This window comes from Acipenser ruthenus, chromosome 1 (assembly GCF_902713425.1).
Source record: "Acipenser ruthenus chromosome 1, fAciRut3.2 maternal haplotype, whole genome shotgun sequence".
NCBI lineage: Eukaryota > Metazoa > Chordata > Actinopteri > Acipenseriformes > Acipenseridae > Acipenser > Acipenser ruthenus.
In genome coordinates this window covers 40,793,884-40,808,433 of record NC_081189.1, presented here as the reverse complement: position 1 = coordinate 40,808,433, position 14,550 = coordinate 40,793,884, and the positions used below count along the sequence as shown (strand labels likewise).

Below are 14,550 nucleotides of genomic sequence, written 5' to 3'. Positions count from 1 at the left end.
ATAAATAATAATAATAATAATAATAATATATAAGGCAGAAAAGGAGGAGGGGGTAAGTTGACCCAGGCAGAAATTACACGCATTACTAACATTAGGTATATAGATTACGTTTACAATTACGCATTCTTAAAATTCTAAGGTAGAGCACAGCACACAGTCATGCTAAACAATCAAGAAGTGCAGGTAACATATTTATTGACTGGTGAAATACAATTCAAAAGTAACTGCAGTATGTCCACTGTTTTATCATTTCAAATATTTTCACAAAACAAACATTACACTTTAAAGCTAGTGTGCAGTGCAAAAGCACATCATGAAAAACCACATGTGTAGGTGACAAACACTAGAATAAAACATGCTACATTTAAAAAACATATAAAACACTTGAAATTTTCAGTTCACACCGGACGAGGCAAAAGCAATTGTTTTCAATGAAGGAGGTCACGCGCAGCGGCATTCAACTTTCGCTGCGCCGTGACGTAAACTACCAGCAGCCAATCAGGAAAAGTAGGAGGCTCCTTTGCGAGGAAGAAATACTTTTTTTTTTTTTTTTTTTTTTTAAATGGAGGAAGTTTGTGGTTCTAATTTCAGATGGTCCAGAGTTGTATAATACAACATTAAGTAGATTTGAAATCTGCCTTCATCAAACCGGAGCTCCTGTATCAGTCAATGATATTCGCCGTACCTTTTTCTTTTCTTGTGGCAGTCATGGACCCACAGCGATCTTCCTTTTTTTTTTCTTTCTCCGATGGAGCAGGGCGATTGCAATTTTCTTTTTTTGTTTGCGGTTTAATTGTTCCTGGTATTATGATGTCCGATGCACAGTACCACTTGATTGTTGCTGGTTTTACAGTTTCTTCCAAAAAAGTTTGGTATGATGGGACTGCAGTAGTTGCATTTTTTAATCATGTGTATACGACAATGCTCAATAATATCAATGTATAATGATGCCTTTAACTCACTCTCTTTGCCTATACCCAGCAAACCAGACAAAACTCACAAAGAAAGAAAAGATCTCACATTTTTAAAAGCAACATGTTTTTATTTTATTTTAAGCAACACAATTGGCTGATATTTTTGATAATTGTGGGGGGATTATGATGGGGGGGGGGGGGGGGTAAAATTTACTAAGCTTTGTGTCTTCTGTATAAAGAGTTTTCCCTTCCCGCTGGCATTTACTGCTTGTTGCTTATACATGCAGACCGAATGCTCGCTGTGTCCGGTGTGAACGCCCCTTAAGTAAGAAATTGGAGTGTCCAGTGTGAAAACACACCACGAAATAATAGATTAATGTAGCATCCAAAGTAGCACTATAGCATTAACATGTTCAATACAAAAACAAGCCTGTTACAAGCTCTTGCAGTGTCTAATGATGGATTGTACTAGCGTAACAGGAAAGCGTAATCAATCACACTGCAGAGCAGCCTTCCCTCTAAGCTTTTTAGATATGGAGAAACTTGCTGTTTTGACTGAGAAAGGTTACATTATCAGTCAGAAACCTTCGGCCACACATTAACACATTTAATGTATATTTTTGTTGCATTATACCATTTTGAAACAATATTCCAACACAAGTATCTCAACAATTTTACAATTTGCCTTAAATTTAAACAATAGATTTATTGTGACTCATCCTCCGATTCTGAATCACCCTCGGAGAGATTTTATATATATATATATATATGTATATATATATTGTAGCGTGCACAGGGAAAGGCAGCAGCAGGGCTGGTAGGTGACGTAATCACACACAAAGACATAAGCCCGATATTTGCAAAGGAGACGGCTTTTTTGTACAGCGGTATCGGCGCTATGCTTCAGTGCGAGAGGTCCCGGGTTCGCGCCCGCCCTCTGCATGTGTGTGGATTGCCTCGCCCTGTGTCATGCGCCTGCCTGGGGAACCAAGATTGCTACAATATATATATATATATATATATAAAATGATATATATAAAATGATATATTTACCTTTATAAAGCCTGTCTGAGATTTTATCATAAATGTCAGCTGTTACCATAGATATAGACTGCATGCTTAACTGGTGGCCTGCGTATAACTGCTTTATACTACTGCATAAAAGGCGTCTGCACTGCCTTCAATTGTAACCAACTTTAGGGCTACTGTTTTTCTATTTTTGGGATAGCAAATTCCATTTTTCAAAAATGGTCAATACCGTTTTTTCTCCCAATTTTTATGAACACATTGATAATAAACATATACATACATACATACATACATATATATACACACACATATATATGCACACCTCAAAATAATGCACAATTCAGCATTACATACACATATACTTAATACTTTAGAGGTGTCGTGAGTCACGATGAAGATTCAATTACTTCTGGATTAACTAAAAAATAAACAACTCCAAAGTCTGCGCAGTGAAGTGTAGAGATATTTCGTTTTTGAGGTGGTTGATGATGGAATAGTAAAACAATACCTTGTTTTTCTCTATGGATATTGTGAAGCAAAGCACCACGAAGTTTAAGTAAGTTAAGTTACTGCTTTCCATATGTAAATATCTGTTAACGTATATATATGTTTCACATTGCAATTGTGTTTTATGATATTTTTCTGTGTTTTTGGGAGACTTCGGTATTATCGATAGAAATACTTGCACGATATCAATGTACAATTTTCATATCGTTGTCCACCCCTAATTTAAAAGGAAAGAACATCTGGAAGAGCTGTGCTAATTCATGCTGTGTGGAAAGTTCAGAATATTGTGCTGTCATACGATTTATTTATGTATTTATGTCTTTATAGTCATCACAGTGAAGTAAAATAGAGAATACAAGCTAATTGATTTGTCTTTTCCAAAATAAGCTAAATAAGTGGATGCCCCCACCCCTTGATTCTCGGCAGCTATCTTTAAGGATTATAGAAACTCAGTACACTGCATTAATTAGTTTTGAAAAAAAAAAAAAAGAGACGATATTAAGTCTATCTAGGTGTTTTGCAAGCGGTGACTTTCGCTTTAACTCTTAAAACTCAGCCCCATTCATTTTGGGGTGCCAGGGCACTGAAGGTTATGCACATATTACTCAGGCAACCTACAGACTCGGGGCTTTCCAAAGACATATTCAGTGTGTCTATGCGGTACTCCTAGCCGGAACTACGATCGCCTCCACATAAAGCCCTTTAGATTAATGTGTTCTCTTTTATAGCAAGGAATTGGCGAGGCAGACAGGTATACTCAACAAATCATCTTTTAAACTGTCATACGGTTTCTCAAGATGAAATAGGAATAACACTTATGATGGTATCTGGCAGAGGAATTCCACCAGTGTTGAAAACCCATCAGAAACCTGAAGAGTGGTATTTGTATATCAGATCATTTCTTACATTTCAGTTACATAACAAAGCTTTGAAATTTCCTTGACAATTACTGACAATGTTAATGTAAAGCTGCATCTATCATTAGTAAAACAGAAAGATACTTACAAAACATATAGTACTCATTTAGCTGTATTTTCTTTTAAGATAATATACTAAATCATGTATTACCTAAAATTCTGTAATTCATGATTTGATGGCTGGTTTCATGCAGTTGGGAATAAAACAAAAATGTATTTGTTCAGTACATTGTATTAAAATAAATGTTGCTTAAACTGTGTTAAACGGCAATTAAAAATTATATATTACAAGTCCCAAGCTCCAAGACCTTTCTGTTGACCTCTAAACCTAAAATGCTTTTTAGCTGTGTTCATCCATCTTCATATTTTTTTAATAATACAGTTCCCTTCTACCCCAATACCTTATCATGCTTATAACTGCAACATTTTTTTTTTTTGTTTGCACCTTCAAATTATACCACTCATTACACAATGGCTTGTTCATTCTGCACAGTTTTTGATCCAACTGTAACAGACATTATCCAGACAGCTTCAGAAGCAGGAAATTCAAGAGTCTCTGTGTGCTAGAACCTCATACTTAACTTACAAATCCAAGACTCAACATTTTTGAGAGATTAATGCTAAATGACATTAGTCTATAAAGATGTAATCACTGTGATATATGCATGATGGTAGTGGCTGAAGGTTTGGCACATGACATCTCCTAGAAGTAATTTTACGTCCATAAAAATATCTGGTTTTAGCATCTGTAGTTTAAAATGCATAAAGCTTGCATCTGCAAAGTTTGTTCACAGAACTATACAGCACTTTTTTGACTGACCCTCCTCCTCGGACCACTTTTAGTAAATGTCTTGTTTCCCTGAATAGATCATCACCGCCTCTTCAAATGTCTGTCTCAAATGCTAACCCAAAAAGTTACACATTTCTAGGTGGGATGCTTATTGCAAATTATTCAACAGTGGAACTGACTGCCTAACTTACTCCTATAGGGATCCCAAGTGGGTATATCCTTCAGTCTCTCTACAGAATCTGTACAATGCTGCATTTAACCCAATGGCAGAAATGTATAGACTTATTAATTCTCAGCACAGCTTAGCCTCCACTGAATGAAACTGACACTGACCAATACTTTTAACAGTCCTCGCAACTATTTTGATGAAAAACATTACACTATTTATGCATGCTGGAAATAATGACTTTGTTTCTTTTTAATAATACATCAAACCAGCAAAATGACTGTATTGTGTTGATATATTAATGTGTTAAACAAAATTGACTTTTTAAAGGTATTGTCAAAACATTTGTTGGAAAACTGCTATACATATAGGGCTAGTTGTGTGTAACAGGTATACAGTAGTTAATGGGTTAAATCAGATGGGAAGCATTGTAAAAAAAAAAAAAAAAAAATACAACCAATCAAATAGTATCCAGTATCAAGTTTTGATTGCATAGAATGTATTCTAGAGTATGTTCTGCGCCATGTTAAAGACTGCTCAAAACAACAATACACATTTATATCCTTGTTGGTTACAGTAGTATTTTTGTTAATGCAACTAACAGATAAAATACAAGCAACAACATGCTGTAATATGAAGGAAGATGGTTGTTAAAAATGTATTTGTGGCATATGGCAAGGGACTTCTGCAGACATGACCTTTATCCTGTCTTCCAATTCATTAATTCAATTTTATCTCTTAAAAGGTAAGTGACTGTCCAGATAAGCAGCAGAAGCTCTGACCTCCAGCTATCTGTCATTCAGAACATACCGAATTGTTCTGCATTAAATGCTTAAGTGCTATCTATGTGCTTAGTTATGTATATGAAAGGTTACAAACAATTCTTTGTTACAGGAAGATAACATCTGTTTTAAAGAGCATGCATTTAGTTTATTTCCAGTCATCACTTCCCCCCGTTAAATGTTACATTGCCAAAATGCAGTAAAAACAAGATAAATGTCTTTAACAGAAGCATTATAAAAGGATTATCACAGGCAGAAGCAATACAGCTTGATTTGTGATGGTGTGTAATTTCTATTGAACTAGTCGCAAAGCAATGAAACATGGCGGGCTGAAGCATCAAAAGGCAGAAAACAAGATCCCAGGACTGCGGTTTCAAAAGTGGCCTCTGGATATTTCTGTACAAAATATACTTCTATATTTTGTACAGAAATATTCAAGAGAATAAAACTGTGCAAGTATCCAATCAGTTTTGTGATGTGTGGAGAAAAAATACCTAACAAAAACAATAACTACAGTATACAATAACTATATAACTCAAGATTCACCTGTTTTGTGTCATCCCATTTTCTTTTTTTACTGGTACTTGTATTAAGCTTGGAAATAGAGTTCCCAACCAGAGTTTACAAAATAAAATAATAATACAAAACAGTTCTAGGATGCCAGGAATTAGTATTATGCATTTTCATTAACCCGTAGGGAAACATTTTCATTAGGCTCAGCTTGTTATGGGTTAATCAGCTGATGATAATGATATTATGATGATTATTTATATAAAAATATGTACAAAATGTCCATTCAATATTTTTGTAAGACAGCTTGTTTCTTAAAAGGAAAACATAGGAAACAGAAATGGGCTTACCTTGTGACTTTACAGCTGGACTCAATCAAATCATTCTCCAAGTCCAGGAAGTGGGATGGATGCTTGTACCCCGTTGGAGAGGTCAATCTTTTTAAACGCAGCAACCCAACACAGAACTTGGCTCCCATCTCCTCTAGTTCCTTTGTTCCTATTTGAAGACCCTGTGAAAACAACAGATAGTATCAGAAGGGGCTGGCAATCATGTAACCTCAAGTACGTTGCACAATGAACAAAAAACAATTACAGTACATGCATTAGAAATATACCCACCATCATTAATGTCATTAAAAAAAATAAGCTACGAGCATCATGAAAAATTATCAACATGACCTACATCCACAGTGTGTACTGTGTCCCATCACAAATGTAGTGCAACTGGGAAAGTGTCATTAGCGATCAATAGTACATTTTAAAGAAATGCATGCCAAGGGTCCCAAATAAAGAACACACATAAGCAAAACAATACCATGAAGTGAATTGTGTGTACATATTCAACTGCTTAAAGTTCCATGTTACTGAGTTTTTTAGTTTCATAACTGATGCACATCTAGTAAGTTTAGACATAATTTTGAAACAGGCAGTTAAAATGGAAAGTATGAGGTAATAATACAGAAACTATTTAATTCACATCTGTACAAACACTCTTTAGGCCATCTACTAAATCCATTACCTGGGATCCTAGGGATCAGCATGTGGCCAATTCAAAAAGAAAGGGGTGACTAATAATAATTTCCTAGAAAGTACTTAGCCAAAATGATGTTTATTTTGGCAAGGGGTAGCTTTTTCACAGTTTTTATCTTCTATGCCTGATGTTTCACCAGAAAATGACAATCTCCGTTTTGAAAATGCTTTTATATATTTTTGAAAACAGGAAGACGACAAGATTAATGTTCCCCCTTTGTTTTGAAAATGTAGGCTTCTTTGTCTGCATAGACGATGTAAGAATCTTACTGCATGTGGAACTTTTTGCAAGTGGTCAACAAACATTTTGATAGTAAAAAGAGACAAGTTCTGAAATCAGCTTTAGGGCAGTTCCTGGAAGCGGTGCATACAAAATTATTTAATAAAATGCCATTTGAACTATAACAAGTACAAAACAGACTCTGAATGTAGAGGAACACGTACTTTGAATAACTCTTATGTAAATCAGTGCCATATTAGAGAAACTTACAGTGGCTTTTATATTATTATTATTATTATTATTATTATTATTATTATTATTAATAATAATAATTTATTTAGTCATTTAGCAGACACTTTTATCCAAAGTGACTTACAGAGACTTGGGGTGGGTGGGGGGTGGGGGAGGGCTGAACCATGCATCACAACTGCTGCTGCAGAGTCACTTACAATAGGACCTCGGACAGAGCACAAGGAGGTCAAGTGAGTTGCGCAGGGTCACACACAGCGAGTCAGTGGCTGGGATTGAACCTGGAACCTCCTGATAACAAGCCCCTTCCTTTAACCACTGGACCACCAAGCCCAAACCAAGACCAAACTTTGATCACATCATTTTGTTGTAAGTTCATGCATTAAATATTGTATACAAATGTAAGTACACCAACAAACTTCAGACCCAGGCTTCCCCATGTGAAGTGCACTTAGCATTGACGGAATATTTTTTCTTTTTAAGTTGCATAGATGAACCATAAGTTAGTGAATATCCGTTAATATTAATCTCCAGTAACCTCTTGGTAAAGAGACCACCTGTGGGGTTCTAAGTAAGGCCTGAGTGGTTCTGAACATCTGCCAGGGTTTTATCTTTCTCTGCTAAGAACATTTGAAGAAGCAAAACATCTCACAAGTGCCGTCGTAAACCTAAAATTGGTTTCTACAGTTTCCACTACGGCATATACCTGAAACACATACCAATATCATACAGATGGCAGCCACTTGCAGAACATTTTTAAACAAAGGGAATTCGAGCTACTTTCAAAACATTGTAATGCCTATGTATTAACATACATGGACACATTCATCAATGGTTTTTATTATACCTGCATTCTTTAGTCTCAGAGATATAAGCAATACACCTGCATATGTACTTACCTTATATTTCCCTTGATCGCAACCACATAAAGTGCTTTCCATGGTATAGCTCTTCTGCACTCCAATCTCACGCCATACCACCACACGTGCAGTGGACTCCTTGGATTTTTCAACTACAAAACTGCAGCTACTCATGCAGAATGCTGGGGCGATCTGACTTAAAATCCTGGGAAGAGTCTAGGGAAATAAAGAGAAAGGGCATTGTTTATTCACCACAAAGTCACATCTTACCTATACTGTACAGCAGAGCCCTGCTCATACAAGGAGCTACATTGCCACTTTTTGCCTGCTTTGAGTTTATAAATGGGGTCCCTACTAAATCAAGATTAACTACAAACCTACCCATCAAGCTTCCAGTCTGATCTAAATTGCAGATAACAGTTTTCATTCTGCCATGGTGCGAGAGGGTAGCGGGCTGGATAACTTTGCTGTTTTATTGTGAATTTACCATAGTTTACACTGGTTTGCCATGTATATTAATATGCTTTATCATACCTTGTTTATTTTTTACACTGCTTACCTATGCTTTATTACACTTTGCTATGTTTTTACTGTGATAAACTTTTATATGGGTACATACTGACCTACTGTGCCATAGGATCTGTAATAATGATAGCAAATAGTGTAACTTTATGCCATCTTGACCTGTCCCCTGGGGTTATCGCCCCAAAACCAATAGGTATCTACAGCCTGAAACTCTACATTCCATCAAGTGGGTCATTGTGTGCCAAACAAAATGTTAGACTGGAAATAGGGGAAGGAAAAGGAGGACAGAAATAAGAGAATGTCTGCCCTCTTGCCAGGGTAAAAATAATTACATCAGCGATAAAAGTGTTCAGATAAGCCGAATATGCTGAAAAACAAGGGACTGACAGTCAGCTGTGAACTTAACTGGCTACAGCCAGAGTACCATTCTAAACAGTTTCTTACAATAAGTTTGTGGACTCAAAGGTTTCTCTCATATATGCTAACAATATCATTTAGATGTGTTCTGCCATGTTACCATGTTAACAACAACAATGTTCTAAAATCCCTGCTAATTTTACAGCAACTGTGAACTATGGTGCTGGGAGACAGGTAAGTTTATAAATACTTCAGAAAAGCAGCCAATCATGACTTACAGTGCCTTGCGAAAGTATTCGGCCCCCTTGAACTTTGCGACCTTTTGCCACATTTCAGGCTTCAAACATAAAGATATGAAACTGTAATTTTTTGTGAAGAATCAACAACAAGTGGGACACAATCATGAAGTGGAACGAAATTTATTGGATATTTCAAACTGTTTTAACAAATAAAAAACTGAAAAATTGGGCGTGCAAAATTATTCAGCCCCTTTACTTTCAGTGCAGCAAACTCTCTCCAGAAGTTCAGTGAGGATCTCTGAATGATCCAATGTTGACCTAAATGACTAATGATGATAAATAGAATCCACCTGTGTGTAATCAAGTCTCTGTATAAATGCACCTGCACTGTGATAGTCTCAGAGGTCCGTTTAAATCGCAGAGAGCATCATGAAGAACAAGGAACACACCAGGCAGGTCCGAGATACTGTTGTGGAGAAGTTTAAAGCCGGATTTGGATACAAAAAGATTTCCCAAGCTTTAAACATCCCAAGGAGCACTGTGCAAGCGATAATATTGAAATGGAAGGAGTATCAGACCACTGCAAATCTACCAAGACCTGGCCGTCCCTCTAAACGTTCAGCTCATACAAGGAGAAGACTGATCAGAGATGCAGCCAAGAGGCCCATGATCACTCTGGATGAACTGCAGAGATCTACAGCTGAGGTGGGAGACTCTGTCCATAGGACAACAATCAGTCGTATACTGCACAAATCTGGCCTTTATGGAAGAGTGGCAAGAAGAAAGCCATTTCTTAAAGATATCCATAAAAAGTGTCGTTTACAGTTTGCCACAAGCCACCTGGGAGACACACCAAACATGTGGAAGAAGGTGCTCTGGTCAGATGAAACCAAAATCGAACTTTTTGGCAACAATGCAAAACGTTATGTTTGGCGTAAAAGCAACACAGCTCATCACCCTGAACACACCATCCCCACTGTCAAACATGGTGGTGGCAGCATCATGGTTTGGGCCTGCTTTTCTTCAGCAGGGACAGGGAAGATGGTTAAAATTGATGGGAAGATGGATGGAGCCAAATACAGGACCATTCTGGAAGAAAACCTGATGGAGTCTGCAAAAGACCTGAGACTGGGACGGAGATTTGTCTTCCAACAAGACAATGATCCAAAACATAAAGCAAAATCTACAATGGAATGGTTCACAAATAAACATATCCAGGTGTTAGAATGGCCAAGTCAAAGTCCAGACCTGAATCCAATCGAGAATCTGTGGAAAGAACTGAAAACTGCTGTTCACAAATGCTCTCCATCCAACCTCACTGAGCTCGAGCTGTTTTGCAAGGAGGAATGGGCAAAAATTTCAGTCTCTCGATGTGCAAAACTGATAGAGACATACCCCAAGCGACTTACAGCTGTAATCGCAGCAAAAGGTGGCGCTACAAAGTATTAACTTAAGGGGGCTGAATAATTTTGCACGCCCAATTTTTCAGTTTTTTATTTGTTAAAAAAGTTTGAAATATCCAATAAATTTCGTTCCACTTCATGATTGTGTCCCACTTGTTGTTGATTCTTCACAAAAAATTACAGTTTCATATCTTTATGTTTGAAGCCTGAAATGTGGCAAAAGGTCGCAAAGTTCAAGGGGGCCGAATACTTTCGCAAGGCACTGTATGACTTAATTTTACCACTGACCATGTACAAGTAAACCTGCTTATAACAACCACTGAAAATTCTACAGTACCTGTGTGGACAGATGGTCTTTATACCCTGGTGATTTAAGTGTAATAGTCACTAGACATGGGCTTTTAAAACTTGTTTGACTGTACATAAATCAGCAGATAAAAACAACAAACAATACTGTCGCAGATTTACTTCTAAAGGTCTTATTTACCCTGTATCCCAGGTCTTCTTGAAGTTCACACGAGGTGGCACTCACATTAGTCTGCCATACAGTTTCTTTGATACTGCAGCCATACATAAACACATTCTTTTTGCGAGAATGACCATGATAATCACAATATACCTAGAAAGAGGACAAATGGAAAACATAATTCAGCAGGATGGTTTTCAGTAGTTCAAAACTACTCATTTCAGGATTCCTCTGGAATTACAGCACAAGGCTATGATTATTTCATGGTAAAAAATGGCATTTCATGGTTTAAAAATAATATTCACAATAAAACATAATATTTATTGCTTACCTGAAAAAGTAAATGCTAAATTGTAGAATATTTCATTTTTTATGTCCACCTTTTAAAGACATTCTGCTTTCACCATCAGTGATTTATCAAACAAAATAAAAAAAAAACATAAATACATGCTAAAATAACAACAGACATGTGAATTGTCCTCTTCTTGTACTTGACAGAGTAATCTTCAGAAGAAATATTTCAGATATTTGATGCAGCTGGTGTCTCTTTCAGTCTATGCAGTGTGTTCAATCATTTACAGGACACAAACTAAACCAGCTGCCAGGATTGCTAAATGCAGTGTAACAGGTAGTGCGTCAATAAGGCAAACGATTGCTGTATTTATTTTTAAGTGATACAAAATATGTATATTTACACTATTCTTTCAGAAATTGCATTTTTCACAGGGAACTACATATTACATGGCAATGGGTACATTTCACAGGAATCATGAAATCCGTAATAACTGAACAAAATATAGCCTTAATTATGATATGTAATAAAAACAAGAGCCAGGACAAAGATGAAAAAAACTTGCATTCATTTGTCAAAAAAAGAAATGAAAATGTATATGTGATACAGTCAGCATTGTTTTGCATACCTTCAAGAATAAACAAATGCTCCTCTAAATTGATTATCATCTCCTGAACTGTATGTGGATGCTTGATTTATATGGCATTCTACACACACAAAATCAAAACCACATTTGCAGGAAATGAGAAGGTAATGCCCATAAGATTTTCCTTCCAAATGATTAATATGAGAAGACTCAACACCATGATGATATAAGAGCAACAATAATGCCATGACACATCATAAATCACAAGTTTTGAAAACCTTTGTACTTTATGCAAAGGATTGCTATCTGATCGATAATGGCATTTCAATTAAAAACAGATATGTAGTGCAAGCTTGCATCAACTCATGGCACTTAATTCACTCACTGCAGATTATTCAGATTTTTTTTATATATGAAGTATACTTGTATACTATCTTTGATGTCTTAACAGGACCTAATCCAGGTCTTAGTTTACAGTGAGTCTATTGATTCTGCAAGCAGGTTTAATTTCAGCATTTCCAGCCATACTATATAAAAGCTGGTTGCTTCATGTAATTCTTTTCAACCCTGGTCTGAGGACATCAAAATGATAATCATTCTTTCTTGAGCAAAATGAGCTACAGTGAATGTCTTGTCCTTATTGACCTTCATTAGCAATAGCAGTTGTTAAACCCATGAATACAAATAACACAGTAATCCAGTTGTTTTGTCCTTACTAGTGGTGTCCGCTGTATTGCAGCTAGGTACTGCAACAGGCCTTTGGTGTGATAGATGGTGGGATGAAGATCAGGGTTTGGGCTCTGCCACTGCCTGTTGAGATCTTCACCACTTAAGGAGCAACGGTGGCTTTGGAAAACAAAAACACAACCAAGATTATATGTATATCAAGATTTTATGTACATCTATATATATATATATATATATATATATATATATATATAGTGGCAGAGCAGAGGCTCTACACGTGTGTGTGCGTGAAAGGTTTAATTGTGTCATTGTTAAATGGTTTGAGTGATTCATTGTTTTATTATTTATATGAAAAAGTGTGGAATGTGATCAGGTGGTGATTGAATAATTGCTATATAAGCACAAATAACTGTTTGTTTGTTGTGCAGAGTAGATTGTGTGTTGCTGTGTCAAGAAAGTCCAGTGAATGTGCTGCTCAGCCTGGACCCGAAGGTATTGGTTACAAATATTTAGGGTTACTGGTAAATGGCTTAGACGTCCAGTGTTTAGTCAGACCTACTAAAAAGTTTAGTTATTGCTCCTCTCTCCCTCTCTCCCATTATGACACCAACAAATGATTTAAAGTAAAATGTGGTTTCAGATTGCCGAATGCTAAATAAAGGACAAAAATATTGCTAAAGCTGGTTGTGCAGTTAATTTCATGCTGAGCAAAAGTTTAGTTTTACATTTTTGTAATTAATTAATTGTTCAGTGATTAATCCTTAATTTAATTCAAAATTCAATTTATTTCTACAATTACAGTATGTAATCCTGTAATCCACCTGATCCACAGAAGTAGTGAACTCTTATATTAAGTTAAAACCTACACTGCACCATATTTTATTAAACATATCACTTTATCATTGTATATGAGGATGCAATGGATGTCAATTTCGATGGCAAGTACATACTGCTCTCAATATAACATCCATTATTTAGTTTATTATGCCTTCAATATAATCAAAGTTCATGGAGCTGCACTAGCTATACCTACTACTGGTGTTTATAAAATACTGATAATGAATAAAGCTTACCTGGACCTTTCCCTTGTCATCTCAAAATCTGTTTAGAACATCAATCATTACAATTCACCTCAGTCAAAAGTGTGTAGTATATAAATTAACAGTAGTACAGATAAAATAGGTATTTATAACACAATATTCTGTTTAACATTACCTTAAAAACAGTGCTGTATGAAAAATCGCCTTCAAAACTCCAACAAAAAAACCAAACTCACTTTCCATTGATGACTCCATCTGGATTTAGCATGGGAACGATTTTGAAAATGTACGATTCTCTTAGGCTCTGAGCCATGGGGCTGTTGCTCATCAAGAACTCCAGAGTTCCTTTCATCACCCAGCTTGCATTAGTCTCCCCAGGATGTACACGAGCACTGAGAAAAATGTAGGGCCGATTTCCTGTTAAGTGAAGGAAACATGGTTAATTAAAATTCTATGCAAATAACACAGAACGGCAAAGCAATGTATAGCTCAAGGGTCATGCAAAACTAAAAACTCTCAATGGTAGTAGTACGAACATAAACTTAATACAATTATTTGACACTTTTTTTTTTTTTTTTTTTTTTTTTTACTAGCAGTCTACCTCAAGCTCTTCAATTTGACTACCGGTATATCTTTCTCAATGTCTTCAATTAATTGATTCTGACATTCATTCAGATTTCCAGGCAAAATGATTGTCAAAGAAGTTTACCAAGTGTCTTTTAGTCAAGGTCACAGCTACCTTAAAGCCTATAAAATGGCTTTAATATCTATAGAATTACTTAAATTAGACTTACCGTGGTATAATTTCTTAAATGTTCTGAGTGCTGTTTATTTTTAAGAAGTGAAATCGTGATTGATCACTGATTTCTTTCAAAAAGAGAATTTCCTTACAAACACTGTCACAAGTGACTGCGGTTATTTATTATTATTTATTTCTGAGCAGACGCCCTTATCCAGGGCGACTTACAATTGTTACAAGA

At 36.1% G+C, this 14,550-nt stretch overlaps 1 protein-coding gene across 2 annotated transcripts in view; it reads right to left on the bottom strand.

The window, feature by feature from the left end:
- The window catches only part of LOC117421157 (cytosolic carboxypeptidase 1-like), a 103,337-nt gene that overhangs the window by 18,722 nt on the left and 70,065 nt on the right, over positions 1 to 14,550 (bottom strand). For both annotated transcript variants that reach the window (XM_034035153.3, XM_034035155.3), the window contains 5 exons: positions 13,807 to 13,987; positions 12,560 to 12,689; positions 10,987 to 11,118; positions 8,015 to 8,191; positions 5,966 to 6,126 (listed from right to left, as the gene is read on the bottom strand). In XM_034035153.3, the coding sequence (XP_033891044.3) occupies positions 5,966 to 6,126; positions 8,015 to 8,191; positions 10,987 to 11,118; positions 12,560 to 12,689; positions 13,807 to 13,987 (781 nt within the window). The remainder of the gene's footprint in view (positions 1 to 5,965; positions 6,127 to 8,014; positions 8,192 to 10,986; positions 11,119 to 12,559; positions 12,690 to 13,806; positions 13,988 to 14,550) is intronic.